General features: G+C 50.7%; 2 protein-coding genes across 5 annotated transcripts in view; one reads left to right on the top strand and one right to left on the bottom strand.

The window, feature by feature from the left end:
* The first annotated feature begins 347 nt into the window (after positions 1 to 347).
* Positions 348 to 7,303, top strand: CXCR5 (C-X-C motif chemokine receptor 5). Its single transcript, XM_035555759.1, has 2 exons — positions 348 to 386; positions 6,227 to 7,303. Exons 1-2 carry the CDS (start codon positions 348 to 350, stop codon positions 7,301 to 7,303), a joined length of 1,116 nt encoding a protein of 371 aa, XP_035411652.1.
* Positions 7,304 to 12,185: 4,882 nt separating this feature from the next.
* Positions 12,186 to 17,754, bottom strand: part of BCL9L (BCL9 like) — a 59,091-nt gene continuing 53,522 nt past the window's right edge. For all 4 annotated transcript variants that reach the window (XM_035555702.2, XM_050715039.1, XM_050715038.1 and 1 more), the window contains exon 8: positions 12,186 to 16,876. In XM_035555702.2, the coding sequence (XP_035411595.1) occupies positions 15,717 to 16,876 (1,160 nt within the window). In that variant the 3' untranslated portion in view covers positions 12,186 to 15,716. The remainder of the gene's footprint in view (positions 16,877 to 17,754) is intronic.

The following is a 17,754-nucleotide window of genomic DNA, read 5'->3' as shown; positions in this document are numbered from 1 at the left end:
CTGATTGCCCCGGACTAGGACATCAGCAGTCAAGAGCCCTGGAGGTTGGCAGGATGAAATTAACAGACCTCCCGGACCTTTTTGTTACAGACCAAAGGAACGTAGATTTTTCAAACTTCACTCAAAAAAAAAATCAACTTACAACAAAAACTTAGGAAAAAAATGATAGAGCAAGATGCCAATCTTTACATCAAATAGGTCACTCTTTGCTTGGAGCTCATTTGCCTTGCAAATACTCTATTGTTACATGCTGGGTCCCTCCCTACTCGCTTAAATGACTAACTCCACCCCAAAAAAGAACTTTTGCCGAAATTGCTGGAGGAGAGGCAGATCCTGCCCCTGAAACCATGGGGCCTGTCAGCTACTCATCAGAGACCTATGACTTGGTGAGTTGGGCCTGGCTTTGCTTGTTTTAGAGGACAACTGGGGAGAGCAGGTAAAGCTGGGGTGGGCTGAAAGACCTGGTTTCGATGTCACCGTCTTCTAACCCCTCCCATTAGGCGTGAGAGGGCCTGAGCAATAACTTACGCCAGTGCAATCAGACCTTGCATCCCTTAATTCTGGACTTGAGGGATGAGGGGACTGCAAGAGACACCACTGCATTTGTGGGGAGCTGGTGCAATGTCACTGCAGCCACTGCAGTCCAGGGGCGCAAGATGTTCCCATGCAGAAAGCTGCATGATGAGTGGTGGCGACTTTGAGCTGAGGTGTTCTGGTGGGCATTGAGCCCCAGCACTGCCCTCTCATGGGCACCCAAACCCCAGCTCGTGTCAGAAGGGCCAGAGCCTTGCCTGGAGAGCCCGGCCAACGCACCTCTGCCCCACGCTGCCCACCAGTCCAAGCGTTCCCTGCTGGGATGCCACAGCAGAACCCGCTCTGCCCCTTGCTGCCCCACTCTCGGCACAGCCAAGTTCTCGGTGACACAATGTGGGTGAAAAGCACGCGTTCACAGTCCGTCGCGTTTTGCACCAACTTTCAGTGGTATAAATGACTGTGTGTAGTGTGCAAAGCTCTAGAACTCTCCTCAAGTGTCCTTAACAGGAATAACAAAGCAAGCCCCAGTGCTCTCTCTTCACATGTGAAAAACCTTCATATGACTATATACTCCTACCCCTGCTTGCTTTCTCCATGAACAGGCTGCCTGAGTCTGCTGTGAAGGGAATACATAGTATATTTACAAGAGGGGAATTTTAAAGCATAGACGATAAATAGCAAATACTTCTTCTATCTGGGAGTGATGACACCATACATTTAGCCCTGTAATTTTCTGCTCTAAGCTTGCAAATGAAATACAGCAGCTGTACCTTTTAGAGCATATTGTGCTATCCAAGGGGGCATCCACAGCAGTGCTATCATTAGCCAGGTTTTCAAATGTTGCAGCTCAGAATTTCTGTTTTCATACAAAGGCTCTCTGCAGCAGACCTCAGTTTTTGTTTATTTTCTGTTCCAGAGAGAAATGCTGGATTTAATTTTTACCAATTTTTCTCTCTCCCCTTTTTCCTATACATTAGGGAAGAGAGAGAAGACTGGGAGTGGGACAGGCATTTCCAACCCTCCTTATTTTTTTTCAGTTCATCCAGTCTAAAAACCCATTGCAAATAGTGCTCGTGTCCCTTACAAGTTTTTGCAGAATGCACTTCTGTGTGACCTCTGCTGAAGTTCGGTGGCAGCACTAAAGCCTGCTAAGAGGTTAAAACTAAACTCCCTTTGTCATCGCTTTGTTGGTTCATTCCTTCATCTGAACTCTCCCTTGGACTCTCTCCTATGATCAGAAAGCCATCCACATCCAAGCGTGCTGTCTGTCAATCTGCACCGTGTCACTGACTACAAGTAAGCAGCTGCTGGTGGCAAAGTGTGTAGTTTTCTAAGGCAGGCAAATTAAACAGCACTGGGATTTGCTCTTTGGATACAAAACTTTTTAGAACCTTAGCTTAGCAATTTTACCTCTGTTGTGAATTATTTTAAGTTACAGAGGAGACCCCAGACAAGAGGAGAAACTCAGCTAACTTTCGGACTAAGTGTGAACAGTCCCATGCCACAGCAGAAACAGTTTTATATCTTTTCTCAGAATTCATGTGGTTGGGAGTTTGTGACATGCGTTTCTTAGGAGCTTCTCAGGTTTCTCTTCCTCCCTGGAACTGACCACAGATCACACACGAGCAGTGTCACATACGGTCTGGGGATGCCATATATTGGTGAGCTTAGTGCTTGCATCAACATGTCCAGAGAGATTTGCAAAAAAAAAGGCCTCAACACTGTTCTAGCAAAGCAGTGACACAAAACCGCATTAACAAGAAAGGACTGGTTGGCTGATAGAGCAAATGCAGAATGAAAACAATTGGAACATTTGCACTGAAAGGGCATTTATCTAACTATTTGCCCAGCAAGTACAGCAATGGCTTCACCTAATCTTTGCTACCCTGTGGGACCAATTATCTGTGTAATCTTGTGGAAAAGTAACATAACCAAAATTATAGTCCCAAGTCTCAATAGCAAGAAAATTTTGCCCACTTAACCTTCCTCAGCTGCAAACTAGAGAAAGAAAAAAAAAAGTTGAAGAAAGACCACTGAGATTGCCATGAGGTCTCCTAAGGTGCTGAAGGCCAATTCTTGTTATAATGAGGCCAACATGGCTCAAGAGGCAAAAAAGGCACCTGCATTACAGGAACGTGGCATTTACTTATACGTTAGTTTCCCTAGTTCAACCACCAGAGAGCTTATGAGCAGAAATTCTATCACAGTAGCTTGCTGAGCTGCACACTGACACGAGCAATTTCTGTTTTATGGCTATGGGACTGAAACATGCTTCTCCTGGCCCTGGATGGGCTAGAAGGGAATGACTCACTTGGAAAATCCCTAATAGCGTACAGGCTGCTGCTCTTCTACAGGCAAATGGTTTGATTGTTGGCAGTTGTGGGGAACTGAGAAAAGCAGCTGACATGCAGAGGAGACCTGCGTAACTTTGAGATGTGGGTTAGAGGGGAAAAGAGATTCCTAAGCAAATAGAGTGCAGGATCGTGCCTCCCCCGCCATGGCCCCAGGTGTGCACTTTACTGCTTAGTTACAGAAAAACTCACCACTTTACTGTCACATTCCCCCTGCAGTATACACACATTGCTCGGGCTTTTATTGTATTGCAGGAGAGCTGTGCAAAGGTTGCCCACATGCAGCCCATTCACTTATCCCATCCCAGATCAGGCAGCCACCCGCTTCCAGTCTGGAAATGGAAATCACAGCAGAGTCCCCAAAAGCCCTGGCTTGTCATTCAGTGCATCTCCTACAGCTCTGGTCCCTGCCCTTCCCATCTCAGCCTGGACTCTGACTTTTCATCCTTTTCTATTCATCTTCAACTCATCTCTGTCCGCTCCCACCCACACTCACTGCTCGGAGATGCACATGAGAGGACGCCTGAGACACAGCTCTGTGCACACTTCCTCTGCCCGCAGTGAGTGGCTTACAGTAAGAGCCCTACCTGCCACCTTATCTGCAATCAGATGGTGGCTGATAGTGGCCTCTGCACCTCCGGCTCCAACTGTAAGGTGATGCTGGAAACTGTTCTGCAGCCAAAGCCGTTCAACACCACACACGCCACCCACCTGTAGTCATTGGCAGTGCTGGTGTGGTTCCAGGCAGTGCTCCAGCCAGTGGACCCAGCCGCTTCCCCTCATTTCCTTTTTCCCTTTAAAACTAGAACTGTTCAACCTCTCCCCAGCTAAGTTATTCGCATTCCCTTTGGGGTTTTCCAGCAACGTCACCATGGAATCCAGAGCAGCCCTGTTTGGTCATTGTGCCAAATTGCAAAGGTTCTTCATTTGGTTTTCTTTCTTAGGAGGCTGGGAATGGACCTGGAAGGCAGTGGGCAGCATGCTGGCTGCACCCACAGTGCCACAGCTGGCCTCACACTCAACAGGGGCCACTCAAACAAGAGTGTTCCCCCTGCCCCAAAGCCAGCAACCATGCATCTGCAGCATCACTGAGAAAGTCCCCTGGCGGTGCCCTGCTTTAGATTTAAGGATCTTGCCCCAGCCAATGCATTGCTGCATTTCTGTGTGCCAGTCATTCCTGACACAGAGTCCAGGTATGAAATAGCTAGGTATGAAAGCCATATAGAAAACAAACCGGGAAGGATTTTTAAAGGCTTTTGTCTTCAGTAGCAATCTTCAGTCTCATACCATAAACCAGAAAAATAATTATTCTTTGGAATATGAACATCGCTCACCCAAGGCTGCAGTCCCACTGTTACATTAGGGGAAGACAGTTTTGTGCATGTGAGGTTTTGGGCAGGGAAGATGACTACTAGCCCCCAAGGGAGCTAGCTCTCAACCCCTTCGGGAGGAAGCGCTGCAGTGTCGCATCACAGCACAGAAGCAGCATGGGGGGCACGGAGCTGGCAGGAAAGGGGACCCTTGAAAGACCCAGAGTCCCTTGGGTCAGACCAAAGTCTGCCTGGCTCAGCACTCATTCTCTGCAGTAGCCAAAGGTAGAGGCCTGGGGAAGAGGGTAAGCGCTGGGCAAACTGATTTTACACTTCCCCCAAGGGCTTGGTTGCCCTCCTACCATCCCCTGCTTGAGGACCATGCAAGCCAGCTGTCTTTTGCATGTGTTCAGTAATGCTCTTTAGACATCTGCTCCTTCAATGCACCCAAGCTCCCCTTAAAGCCATGCAAGTGGTTTCAGCAACGTAGCAGTTCGAGTTGAGCACTGCCACATCAGCTCTTTACCCCCAGACAGTTGCTTGCAGAGGGACACAGCACATCAGAAGAGGAAGGTTTTAACAGAGAAGAAACAATCACCCTTTCCAGCTCGGTATAACGCAGGAGTTGAGAATATTTGCAGTCACTTGGCTTAGGAGCACATGCAGGGGAAGGGGAGGAGTGGACAGAAAAAAAAAAAAAAAAGCTCTAAAGCTGTTTAAAGCAGGGCCAGTATTTTTAGCTGGGAACTTTGGCTGATGAGGGAAGGAGCAGCAGGTGCAAACAGCTACAGCTGGCAGTGAAAGGTATGAAAGCAGCGAGCAGGGACTTCCGCTGTGGTTGACACTGAAGTCTCAGTGTTGGTCTCCAGAGAGGGTGTGGGTGGGGGAGTGCACAACTACTGCTGCGGGGCTCTTCTCGTTTTGTCACTGATTTCTGAGCTTGCCACAAGCCTCCCAGGCTGCTCTTTTTCTGTGACAGTCTACATCTGAGTCCTTTGCTTTTGTTAGCACCTAACTCCTGTCAAAGCGCCTGAAGACAGAGGGTGCCCACCATCTGCAGTAGCTCTGCCACACTTTCCTTACCAGGTATCAGCCCAGGGGCTGAGTGGCATTTTTCAGATTCCCTTTCTGGCTTTGACTGCAATTAATTCAGAACCACAAGGTTTACCAACAGACCAGATTTCTCTTTCCAGAACAATCACTGTAGCTGTGGCACCCCACTGCCTCAGATGCATTCACTCCTCACACCTGCCCTAGAACTTTCTCTGAGTGCATGTTAAGCAATTCCAACCTTGGCTGCTGCTGTCCCACCTCGCCTTGCTCAGTGGACACTGCCCCAGGTGGCTCCAAGATCTCCAAGCAACTTCTCAGAGCATGGCTGCGGTCAGAAACAAGTAAAACAACAGGTGCAATGGGGCAAGCAGCAGAGCACACAGGAGGCTGTCCTGAATCCTTGTGCTAGAGCTGCTCAGCTGCACTCAAGAAGTGGAGGTATCAGGAGGGCAAGAAAAATGAGTAGTGAAACCTCCTTCCTATCAGGAAAGGGCAGAAGGGAATGGGATCAGTACATACAACTTGAGGTACAATGTGCTCTGCGGTGAATCTCACCACCTTTGTACCTGACAGCAGGCAGGCCAGGGACAGGCTATGCCACAAAGAGCTGGGAAAAAAAAAAAAAAAATCAGGAAAGCTGACAGACACACGTTCTGTGTGTTGTGAAAAAGCAAATGCCACCAGCAGGTAGCTCAGCAAAGAACTGAAGATGAAAGTGGTCCTCTGTCTGGACACCAGAACACCCCCAAAAGCACTCGTTAAGGATTACAGAGCACGCAGCCCCTCACAGTCAGGACAGCCTCTCCCCACACTGCTGCCTCTCATGGGACCCCAGCCACCACACTGCAGCCAGGTCCCACCTCCTCCTGCTGCAGCACACAGGGGTGCTCTGTCCCAGGCCTGTCAGGTGCAGCTGCGTGACAGGGTTCTTCTGTTCAGAAACTGCATTCCTGTAACCAGATTCTCTCTGTTCCCCAGAGCCAGGCGGAGCTGAGTGGTTACTACGAGGCTGAGAACACAACCCCTTCTTTGGAGGGCTACTTTTGCTTCAATCCGGCCTCATCTGTGGTTGGCAACCAGAGAGACCCCTTCAGAAAGGTCTTTATGCCCCTCATCTATCTGCTTATGTTTGTGCTGGGAACTGTGGGCAATGCCCTGGTCCTGGTCATTTTAGAGAGGTTCAAGCGGTCTCGCACAACCACGGAAAACTTCCTCTTCCACCTCACCCTGGCCAACCTGGCACTGCTGCTCACCTTCCCCTTCAGTGTGGTTGAGAGCTTGGCCGGGTGGGTATTTGGGACTTTCCTCTGCAAGATCCTCAGTGCTGTCCACAAGATCAATTTCTACTGCAGTAGCATGCTGCTGGGGTGCATTGCAGTAGACCGCTACCTGGCCATCGTTTACGCAATCCACACCTACCGCAAACGTAGAGCTCGCTCCATCCACCTCACCTGCATGGCGGTCTGGCTCTGTTCCTTGCTCTTGACCTTACCCGATCTCATCTTCATGGAAGTCTGGACAGATGAGAGCAACCGCAGCATTTGCTATTTTCCAGAGATTGGGATTCATGGCAACAACGCGTGGCTGGCAACCCGTTTCCTATACCACACCGTGGGTTTCTTTGTGCCCCTTCTGGTCATGTGTTATTGCTACATGGCCATCGTCCGGACTCTGTGTCAGTCCCAACGCCTGCAGAGGCAAAAAGCTGTCCGCGTAGCCATCCTGGTCACAGGTGTGTTCCTGCTCTGCTGGAGCCCATACCACATCGTCATCTTTCTGAACACACTTACCAAGCTAGAAGCCTTCACCAAGAACTGCCTCCTGGAAGACCAGCTGGACACAGCCATCATGGTGACAGAGGCCATCGGCTTCACACACTGCTGCCTCAACCCCATCCTCTATGCCTTCATTGGGGTCAAGTTCCGTAACGACTTCTTCCGTATCCTGCAGGAGCTTGGCTGTATAAGCCAGGAGACCCTACAGGAGATCCTGGAGGTGACCAGGAAGGGCAGTGGAATCGAGTCTGACAACACCACCTCTATCTCCACTTTCTAACTCAGAAAGGCTGCTGCAGGGCAGAAGTGACCTATGGTGTGCCTGTTCGGTGGTGGCACATGTGCTGTGGCCTCAGTCCTAAGTTTCACAAGTGTCCCCACCATTCTCTTTACTCCTCAGGAAACAGATCTAATAGCCACCTAACACCCAAATCCCACCAGATACCTTCCCTGGATCCTTCTGGTTCACATACATTCAGAAATCTGTCTGGCAGCTGTTGGCAAATGCCTGATGGTCACACTGACAGGGCTGGATGAACACAGGCAGGTTGAACCTGATATCACCACATCTCCCTCAAAAAAATTGACTGCAGGTGTCCTGTGCACACAGCCAGACACAGGACTGGGTTGCTGGGGGGGGGGGGGGGAGGGGGGAGGAAAAAAAGCACAGCCAAGTAAAGGTGGAGTCATGTCAGTGAGCAAGCACTGAGGACAAAGATGAAGCAAGTTCCCATTTCACCTGCTCAGGTCACTAGACATGCCCAAAGGAAGCAGTGGGACTCAATCACCACGGCAGATAAAGTCAGAGATGCAAGCAGGACCAGCAGGGGACACAGAACTCATCCCAGTAACACAGGCGCACCACAGTGCCAGTCTCTGGCTGGAATATCAGTCTTCCTGCTGTGTGACATCCTGCAGCCCAGTCACAGCACACTGATCTTCCCAGATCAGCTCATGCCAGGAGGCTGGGTTGTGGACTCAGACTTGACTGCCGCAGATGCCTTTCCTGACACCAGCCACATCCTTTCCTGTTCACTTGATCTGCTGCACTGCTGTTCATAGAATCATTTAGGTTGGAAAAGACCTCAAACATCATCAAATCCAACCGTTAACCTAACACTGCTAGTCATAGCTCCAGTGAGCAACCAGCTGAAGTAAAGGCCTGACTGTTCAAAAGCTTTCTTTTAAGGAAGGCGACTGTCTGAACAGATGGCTTCAGTCTTGTGACTGAGCACAGAGATGTAGAACCACATCTTTAGGAGGCTGAAGGTGTCACTTTTTTTTTTTTTGGCAACTGGTTATACAGTGCTTTGTGGGTTCTGAAAGGAGGAGACCCATTACCTCAGAGTAAGGTAGAACATGGAAGGAAGAGCTAATTTGCATTATTTCTGTTTGGTTTTAGCAGGCCAAATGGGAACATGGCATTTTGCTTAGCGCTGTGCTTTCAGATATTCTTGCTCTACCTGCATGCACGGAGCCTTTAGACGTTGAGTGCATCAAGGTTTACACAGAACAAACCTGAGCATTGATTTTGCCTTGAACCATGAGTATCCAGCAACTGCCTGGATCAGGGCTTCTCAGTAACAAGTCGGTCCAAAACAAGAGTGGCAGCTCATTATTACACCACAAGCTAGCATGTAGGGCAGCCCTAACAGACTTGTGCTGCCTGCTGTTTCCTAGTAGGCCTTGTCACAGTAACGTGTCAGCACACACACAGCATTGCTTCGTTACATTTCTCTTATTAGCTACGTTACATTTCTCTTATTAGCTAAACATTGCTTTGGCCTAAACTGAATGATAGTCACACACACAAACTGTCACATGGGAACAACCCTAACCACGAGCACACGTTAAAATCTGCTGTACCACTCACCTCACTGTTTATGCAAAGTTGGAACAAGGGCAGTTCTACTGCTGCAGCGGGGATTTTGTGCTAAAATCCCTTCTGAAGTTCAATCCACTAACAAAAAGCTCAGTTACAACCTGACCTCACCACAACCAAGGGCCACGCTGCAAAGAGCAATAATTAAGGACTGGGTCACTTTAGACTAGTCCAGCTCAGGCAGAGATCTGAATAAGTTGTTTACAGATTCTGACACGACAAGAAAACTCCCCAAATGTAAGGCCTTTATAGAAAGAACAGTCTGCCATTTCCTGCAGCGCTGCATCTTTGAAGCTGAAACCTTCAGGTAATGGTGGCTGTGGCTGTCCAAGCACGAACAGCAGAGGAAGAGCTGCTCTTTGAAGCCTGCCCTTGCTACTTCTACAGTTGTACCAGTGAACGAACCCATGCAGACGTGTTGTAAACACCTCCCTAGCCCCAGTCTATAGGAACTATGTCCTTACACAAACATTACTGAGGAATTGAACAGTCAGAGTGTAAATCCTTACAGCATTCACAGAGTAAAAGGAAAATCTACACACAAAATATGGGTGAACAAATTACGCATCTATTGTTACTATGGTGTTTAGCACTGGCATGTCAGTAAACTTTTTGAAAGTTTACGAGAGCTGTAACAAACAAATAAAGTACTATCTCTTCCCACATACGGTGCTTGTAAGCAGTTGCCTGCATTTGTGTCACTTTGAGAAGGGAAATGCACCTGCAAATGGAGTAGGTTGATGGCACGTTCCTGCCACGCGTCCCCCTTTGCGCAGGGACCCAAGAGCTCACAGAGAGCAAAGGCTCTGTTGTGTTCAGAGATCATCAAGCCCCGCGTTTAGCTTGCTGTTACAGACTGCCCCAGCAGCTGCTGCCATGAGGGGAGAACCACCCCTGGGGCTAGTGTTTGGCCAGACTGGAAGCTGGCAGACCACGAGGGTGGACTTTGCTCCTGCAGCAACCTGCACGTTGGCTTGGAGGGCCTGGGAGCCAGATACAGACAGACACAGAGCTGGGGGAGGGAGAGCCCAGAGCGACCTCTGCCATTGCAGGGCTCTCCCCAGCCACTTTCCATCCCTACTGCATCAAGCCAGCTGTTGTTTCAGTTGCCCTGCTTCCTCTCATGATTGCAGCTGAGCTGGGTATGCAGCAAGAGGCCCACATCTGTGGCTGTGCTGGAAATGAGAAAGAGATGAGACTGCCTTAATTCCCATCGGCAAGTTCGGATACTGCCCTGTGGGTCTCACCTCTGTCCTCAGCTGGGCCCTAAGGACTCACTCAGTCTGTTGAATGGCAACATGAAGCAGCAAGAGGAACTCTCCTTCACCACCCAGGAAGCTGGGCTTTCCACTCCCCAGGGCCCAGCCCAGCCCCACAGAGTGACGCAGAAAGGCACTGCTCCTGGCGCATGCCGGAGAGGGACAGTGCCGAGCACTGCGATGTGGCTCCCGCAGGGAGGTGACATCCACACCACCACAGCATACCCAGCCCTGTGTGACCCCAGCCCTGGGCACCGCTCCGCAACAGAGGCTGGAGCGGACAGCCCACAAGCAGCCCTGGTGCTCACCAAAGGGGCCATGGAACAGCTCCCAGGGCAACATGTTGCTCCCTCTTTCCTATGGGGTGACTGAGCTGCCCAGGAACTGTAGCTTGGTTGTTTTAGTTAGCAGAGATCCCGCTGCGCACAGCGACCGTGAGGCTGTGGCAGGCAGTGAAGCACACACCAACAGGCGTGAGGCAGGGAACGCATGAGTGACTGTGTGCCTGGGAGCGCTGCAGAGCAGGGGCTCTCCCCACACCCTTGCACAGCTCCAATGCCCCCACCCGCTGCAACTCGCACAGAGTTTCATTTTCCTTATCAAGGCAACAACCTACCGCCTTCCCCCAATCTCCCAGTGGGAAACAAATGCTCAAGCACTTCAGCGTCCACACTGCTGACTTCTGCATCTTCCTCATCCTGGCTCTGGACATGCATCACCCCCACCACCCAGACCCACGCGCTTGGTTCTCGGCAGCGTCTGCTACCCCAGCTCCGCACGCAGGCAGCAGTGCAGCCCCTGCCTCAGCTCCAAGCAGTCTCCATGAGCCCCAGCACAGGCCCCACACACTGCTGTAATCCCAGCCTGCTCCATTTGCTCCGGTTCTCCCCCAAAGAACGCAGCAGCTACGGCACACACGTTTTGCCATGCTACGGGATGCCCAGCACCAGAGGGAACCGTGGGGCTCCAGACGCTAGCAGACAGCAGGGGCAGCCAGTCCTAACCCTAGGTCACCTCTCCACCCCGCAGTCCTGTCAGGACCTTGAGTTATCTCAGTGGTCCTGCCCAGCCACCTCCCAGCCCTGGGCATGCCCACCTACCTGGAAGGTGTCCCGTTGCACCTCATCCTGCCTAGGAGGTCCCCAGTCCCAGCCAGCAGCAGAGGCTGGTTGCTGTCTGCTGCAGGAAAGGCACAGCCTCAAGGCAGCATCCACGCCAAGCGCAGGTGTCCCAGGACCTCCAGGAGCTCACAGACATCTCATGGAGACCAGGAGCTTCTCTTCAGAGGCACACAGCTGCTGCCTCAGTGGCAGGAGACGGGACCAACAGTGATGGGAACAGTGCTCGCAGCTCAGCTTGGCACTGGACCCCTCACCCTTGCCCATCCCTGCCTGGCACTAGAGGCTGGGAGCAGCCACCAGGCCAGGATCCACAGCTAGGACAAAGGGACCAGCAGCAAGCAAGAGAAGAAAATGAGGCTGCTTCTCCTGCGGCTGTTGATTACTTGCAGCAGTTAAAGAACCGCCTCAAGCCACAGAAGCTAGAGGATGGGCTAGCACAAGAGAATGGGACAGAACAGCAGCACAGCCTGGACTTACACAGCAAAATCCACAACACGTTAAGGAACCACGCCAAGCTACATGGTCGTGTCTCGCTCAGTCCTGAAGGAGGGAGGCATCACGCAAGCAGCTCATGAGGTCCAGATCATTCACTTAGCACAGACTGAACAACTGACCCTGCTGAGAGCAGGGGCTGACCTAGATTTCACAAGACGACTTCAACTGCAGTGAAGTCTCAGCATATATTAGGCACAACTTTCACATCCCAGAAGAACTCCTCTCCTCTCAAACAGAGTAGCTAACTGACAGAAAAGTATTTATATTGGGTCCAGCTGGGCTCCCTTATCAGCACCAACCTGCCACAGGTGACATTAGCCGAGCTCCTCGAGGCACCACCATGCTGTGCACACCTGCTTGCAACCCTGCAGAACATCACACAGACCATCGAAGACAGGCACAAGGTCAGGTTTTGAAATTTGTCTTTTTAATAAAAAGGCACCTATAAAACAGGTCAATACATTACAGGCAGCACAGATACCCAAAAACAAGCCTAAAAATTGTTTCAAATAAAAACCAATAAGATGTCTTCACATATTGTATTTATATATTTATATTTATATATATATTTATATAATGGTACAAAATGACTGGGGAAGTTTCTCCATGGGATGACAGAGAACAGGTCAGTCACCATTACCTCAATGTGAAAGCTAATTCCAGGTGTGTGATTATTTGATGTACTGAAAGATGCTGTTTCCCAACGTTTACTTTTCAGAGCCAGAAAAACATTGCAAAGTCATGGCTAAAACATGGGCAAACCTTTTACTGTGATTAGGTGGAGTCAGTACACAGAACTCAAGCTGAGAAGCCGAGCAATAAACTACAAGACACAAGACTAGACACAGCTCACGGCAGCGGGTAAACTCTGCCCAGGTCTAACAAGGACTCGCTGTTAGCTTCCAGAGAAGCACCTGCCATAAGTGCTGATCTCAGGCACAGCTGGGAGCGGTGACCAGGCAGAAGGTGCTGTGCAGCACCTCATCTCCCTGTGGTTCACCCATCACAGCAGTCAGGGTAGGGCTGGCTGGCTTCAGGGCAGGGGGATTTTGAGGAAGAGCCCTGACTGCTGCTCTGAAATCCACAGCTCACAGCTGAAATAATGCCAGGATTTCCCTTTTGTATACAGGCCTGCTGAGTTGAAAGGGTTTGCTTCCTAGTAATTTATCACCGAAGGACAGGACTTCCTCCTGCCATCAGGCTGCCCATGCCCACGTGCAGGCAGCGGTGGCTTCTCCAGTGCTGCAGAGCAGTGCGCTGCGGGCTCGGGCTGACACAGGGACAACGTGCTGCTGACAGAGTGACGATGGGGAGCCCTAGGCAACTTCTGAGTTGGGCTGGGTGGAGGGGACAACAGGGAAGGTACTGACAGGCAGAGATCTTAACTGGACCAAAATAACAGCTGTCTACAGACAAACAAAGAAGCTTTTTTTTTTTTTTTTTTAATAAAAAATATGGCTTTAAACTAACCGAGGCTAGCCGGTGGGTGATGAGCAAGGTTCAGGGATGGCACTGGTATTTGGATGTTTACAAGAAAATACCAGCAGCCAACACCCCAAAGTGCGGCCAAGGGAAGCCACAGCCTTTCAGGCTAGTCAAGCTAAGAAAAAGCTGCATCTGCTCAAGCCACATCCTCCCAGATGAAGCACACAGTCTGAAAGGATGGAGAATCCAAGCAGCTACAATGTCAGGTCCAAAGCACACTTAGCCCGGGTTGAAGACCATTCCTCTTTGCCCTAACTGCCAAGGCAGGGACGAGCACTTTCCAGGATTGTTCCTGTTTTGCCACTTTTGAAAACGATGCTCAGTCAAATCATAAACAACACAAAGCAGGAGACCAGAGTGAAGTTCTTTCTCAAATCCAGACCCACACTTACAACCTAGTACTGCACTCTACAAATACCCCAATGCTTCAAGGTATTCCTGATTAGACTTTGTGGCTAAATCTTATTACAGATCCAATCAACGCAGACACTGGATTGACATTTCACCACCTGCCAGTCTTTTCTAACAGCTTGCAACACAATAAAAAGCTTTGCCAATCCCTCTCCACTTGACGACCTCCCCTTCTGAAAGCCTTCTCCTCCCTGTGGTTTCAAGTAGGGAAAGGTGAGCGCTGTTACAAGAGAGGTAGTATGCTAAGTCTGGCTTTGCAGAGATAATCCTCCAGCTGGTGTTCATGTGGCAAACAAGTGCCCTGAGTTCACAGTGGGATACCCATAGGGTACACCATGCTGGAACGTGGTCCCTGCAGAGATCCAGAGATCCTGTGTGTACAGAAGTGCATGTGCTTAATCCCACAGTCCCTTCAGTGGACAGACACAGGAAAAAACACTGGTGCCATGTGCAGGAAGACCTTACAGAATGGAGGATGGGAGGGTGAAGCACATCCAGAAAAGCCTGAGTTGTTTAAATGGCTTCCGTCAGCCTAGGAATAAGAACCTCAGCCTCTTATATCAGAAACATGGAGCAGCCCGTGGACAGCTCGTGACACACAACAGCCACACAGCTGACACCATACAAAGACAACTCTGAATCTGAAATGTAGTATTGCATGCAGGGACAGCTCATCTTCAACAGCTGGCCCTCTACAGTGCAGTACGGCAGGGCTGCAACAGGTAGCTCTGGGCAAGATGGAACAAAGACTGCCTATGAAAGCCCAGATGAGGACAGGCAAGTGTGATGAGGAAGGAAGACCTGGGAGACCATTCAACAGCAGAGGTAGAGGGGACACGTTGTGATCATGGAGGACAATGGGTGGGTAAAGGACTGGTGTAGGAAGTCTGTAAAAGGGCAGGGCTCCCAGCTGGCCTCTCCCGGAAGCACAAGAAGGAACCATCCAGCTCACCTCACACCTATCCCTATGCCACCCTGCCGACAGGACACACCGCATGAAGGGAAAAGAAGAGACTAGAGATGGCACAGCTGGTTGAGACCTTCAGGCCCAGCATGTTATTATCTGCAGAGCCTGGATCCTTGCTGCTTCTCTAGCCAGCCAGCTGGCATTCTCCCTTTCACAGCCAAAGCAGCTTCACCATGGAGCAGTGACAGCTGGATCCTAAGAAGCTATGGCCTCTGCCCAGCCAGATGAGCGCTGCTCCAGTGACTGGGGCCACAGTTCTGACCTCCCCAGTGGTCCTCAGTCATTGGTTGTGTTCTTGTGCTCAGCACAGACTCCACAGGGGCCTAAGATCTGCATGAAACCGTACACCCTGCACATGCAAACTGTTCAAATGCATGAATAACACAGGTTTGACAAAGAGTCACTCTATAATGGAATCTCTCAATGCCCTGTGCACCCTGGGGGATCCTCCTGCCTCCCCCAAGGAGAGCTTTCAATCCTTGTACACTGTTGCCTTTAGCATGTTTTTCGTTCTTTTTTTAAAACATGTTTTCAGGCTTCTATTAAAACACAGAAATACAGAACAATTAAAAACCAGCACAAGTTTTGCCTTTCTCAGCGACCTATTTACAGCTAGTTCCAAAAACCCTCTTGCGCATTTTGGTTGCTTAAAAGGAAAAATAAAAAGGAAAAAGGAAAAAAAGGAGAGAGAAGGAAAAAAAGAAAGAAAGAAAGAAAGAAAGAAAAACACTTGAAGGAGGAAAATGATAAATGAAAACTTTACAAACTGCCACAGGGCCTGGAAGTCCCTGGACAACACACAGGGTTCAAAATTAACAGCCCCACTCCCACTCCCAGTCCCTCCACCCTCCCCTTTCCCCCAAAAAAGGGAGGAAAAAAAAAGAAAAAAAAAAGAACAATTCACATCAAGTTTACTGCACATGTGGTTTTCTGTAGAGAGGCAAATCCGATATGAAAAGCATCCCACTTGGTGTCCTCCACTGGCATTGGCCCCAACCCGCCCCCGACGAAAGGTTTAAAAACGTTTGTACAATCAGGCATGGCCCCTCCCTGTCCCAGTGCACCAGCCATGCTTAGAAAGGCAGGTTTGCCATGTTCCCTGGCCCGGGGATGTAACTCATTTGGCTGTCCAGGGAGACACTTCTCTGCCTCATCTGGTGCGTGACCATTAGGTTCTGCTGCGGCGGGGGCCCCATGAGCGAGCCCTGAGGTGACATCATGTGTCCCGTCTGGGCATACATCTCCCCTGACACAGACATGCTCCTCTGCTTGGCCTGCATCAGCATGAAATTCTGCTGGGCCATCAGGCTCTGCTGCGGAGACATCATGCCCTGGTGCATGCTGTTGCCCATCATGCCCTGTTGGGGCGGTATGCCTGTCCTGCCCAGCATGGGCACTTGTCCGGGATGGCACATGGGCATGCCGAGTCCCCGCTGCACGCCTTGCTGCCCTGGAAGGCTGGGAGCATTCATACCTGGCCGCACAGGGGGCTGATCAGCCATCATGTTCTGCAGGTTCATGAGGTGGAGGTTGGAAGGCTGTGATTTGGGTGCTTGGCTGTCACTTTTGGGGAAATACTGCAAGGTGCTGCTTGGCTTCTCTGACGGGATGATCCTGGAGAGGTCGAACTCAGGGATGCCGGTGGGCGTGGGGCGGATGACCTCACTGAGCTCGGGGTCATTCAGCACCGATGCCACCCCAGGGAGCACGGCAGGGTAGGTCTCACCAATCCGAGGAGGGATGTTCTTGCCCATTATGTGCTGCTGAGGGGGCATCTGGCCGGGCTGCTGGGCAGGAAGGTCGTCAGGTGGCAATGGCATTCCTGGGGGGTAATGCTGCTGCATGCCAGGGCCACCTGCCCCGCCAGGGACCATGGGCATGCCTCCTGCAGGAGACTGCATGGCATTGTGGGGCTGCTGCATGCGGGGGAACACGAGCTGGTTGGAAGGAATCATCTGCGAACTGTTTGGCACAGGGCCGCACTGCTGGTTCAGCGAGTCCTGGGGCCCTGGGGGCAGCATCATGGGGTTTGGGGGGGGTACGCCTGCCCCTGGTGCACTTGGGTGCATAGGAATGTTGGAGCCCAGTGGGTTTGGGGAGGACATCATGGAGGTAGGGGGTGGTTCATGGGAGAGAGGCTGCTGACCAGGCAGGTTCATTCCCATGGGGCTCTGAGAGGATCCAGGTCCCACGGAGTTTAAGTGCAGTTGATTTGTCTGATTCCCTGTCACACCTAAGGAGAAGAAAATGAGAAGAGAGTTAACTCTGCCCACAGACCTCTCGGGGCTGCAAAATCCACACCCTGTGTGAGTTTGCTTTGCTCTCCTGCTCCGAAAGCCCCGAGCTCCAAGTAAGGGGATGCAAGAAGAATGCAAAGCATCAATGTCAGAAAGAAATGCTCCAAAATTCAGCTCCCTAAGCCCACGAACAGCAGAGAACTATTTCAATTTCGGCCACTGCAATGCTGTCAGCCAGGACTTTGCCACCACAAGAAGCTCCTGCCAGAGAGACAGGTGATAAGTCAAGGCCTGTCTGGGAGCAGCTTGGTTTCAGGGATGTTAACAAAACACACAGGTGCAATTCATGTGGATTTGTAGTTCTTATGGCCCACTAATTTTATAGTCCCAGATGGCTCAGCATGTTGAAACAACTCTATGGGGACACCATGATCTCAGCAGGGCACTCAGCTGCCTGGAAGGCATGGAGACCCTTCACCACTGCCTGCCTGCAGGGCTAGCCCTTCAGCAAGCTCCTGTGACCACACACTGCTGGGTGGCAAGGCGGAACAAGACAAGTGTTGGCAGCCCAACACAAGTGCTATCCAGGAGGGAGGAATGTGTTCATCAATACAGCAGAGCAAACAGGGTTTGCAGAGGGGTTCAGTTTCAGAGGCAGCAAATGCATTTGCATGCCTGCGGTCAAACTAAGTAACTTCTTAGCAAAGAGTCAACAAGTTGATTTTTCATTTTGAAAACCACCAAAAATATTTATCAGACAGCTTTAAACTCCAACATCAAGTGGTACGGCCTGCTGGAATTCCCCTTCCCTTTCATGCTGGTCACCAAATGACGAAAGACAACCATTTGTCTAGCTGTCCTCATCAGTGCCACC

The sequence above is a fragment of the Cygnus atratus genome, chromosome 22, assembly GCF_013377495.2.
Source record: "Cygnus atratus isolate AKBS03 ecotype Queensland, Australia chromosome 22, CAtr_DNAZoo_HiC_assembly, whole genome shotgun sequence".
NCBI classification, from domain to species: domain Eukaryota; kingdom Metazoa; phylum Chordata; class Aves; order Anseriformes; family Anatidae; genus Cygnus; species Cygnus atratus.
The sequence above is the reverse complement of the archived record's forward strand: the minus strand, read 5'-3'. Positions and strand labels throughout refer to the sequence as shown.

What these genes read in the sequence shown, in the direction of transcription:
- CXCR5 (XM_035555759.1), top strand. Translation starts at nt 348, where the DNA reads ATGGGGCCTGTCAGCTACTCATCAGAGACCTATGACTTG. An exon ending in CATCAGAGACCTATGACTTG is followed by an intron (nt 387 to 6,226) that starts GTGAGTTGGGCC and finishes TCTGTTCCCCAG; the next exon opens with AGCCAGGCGGAGCTGAGTGG.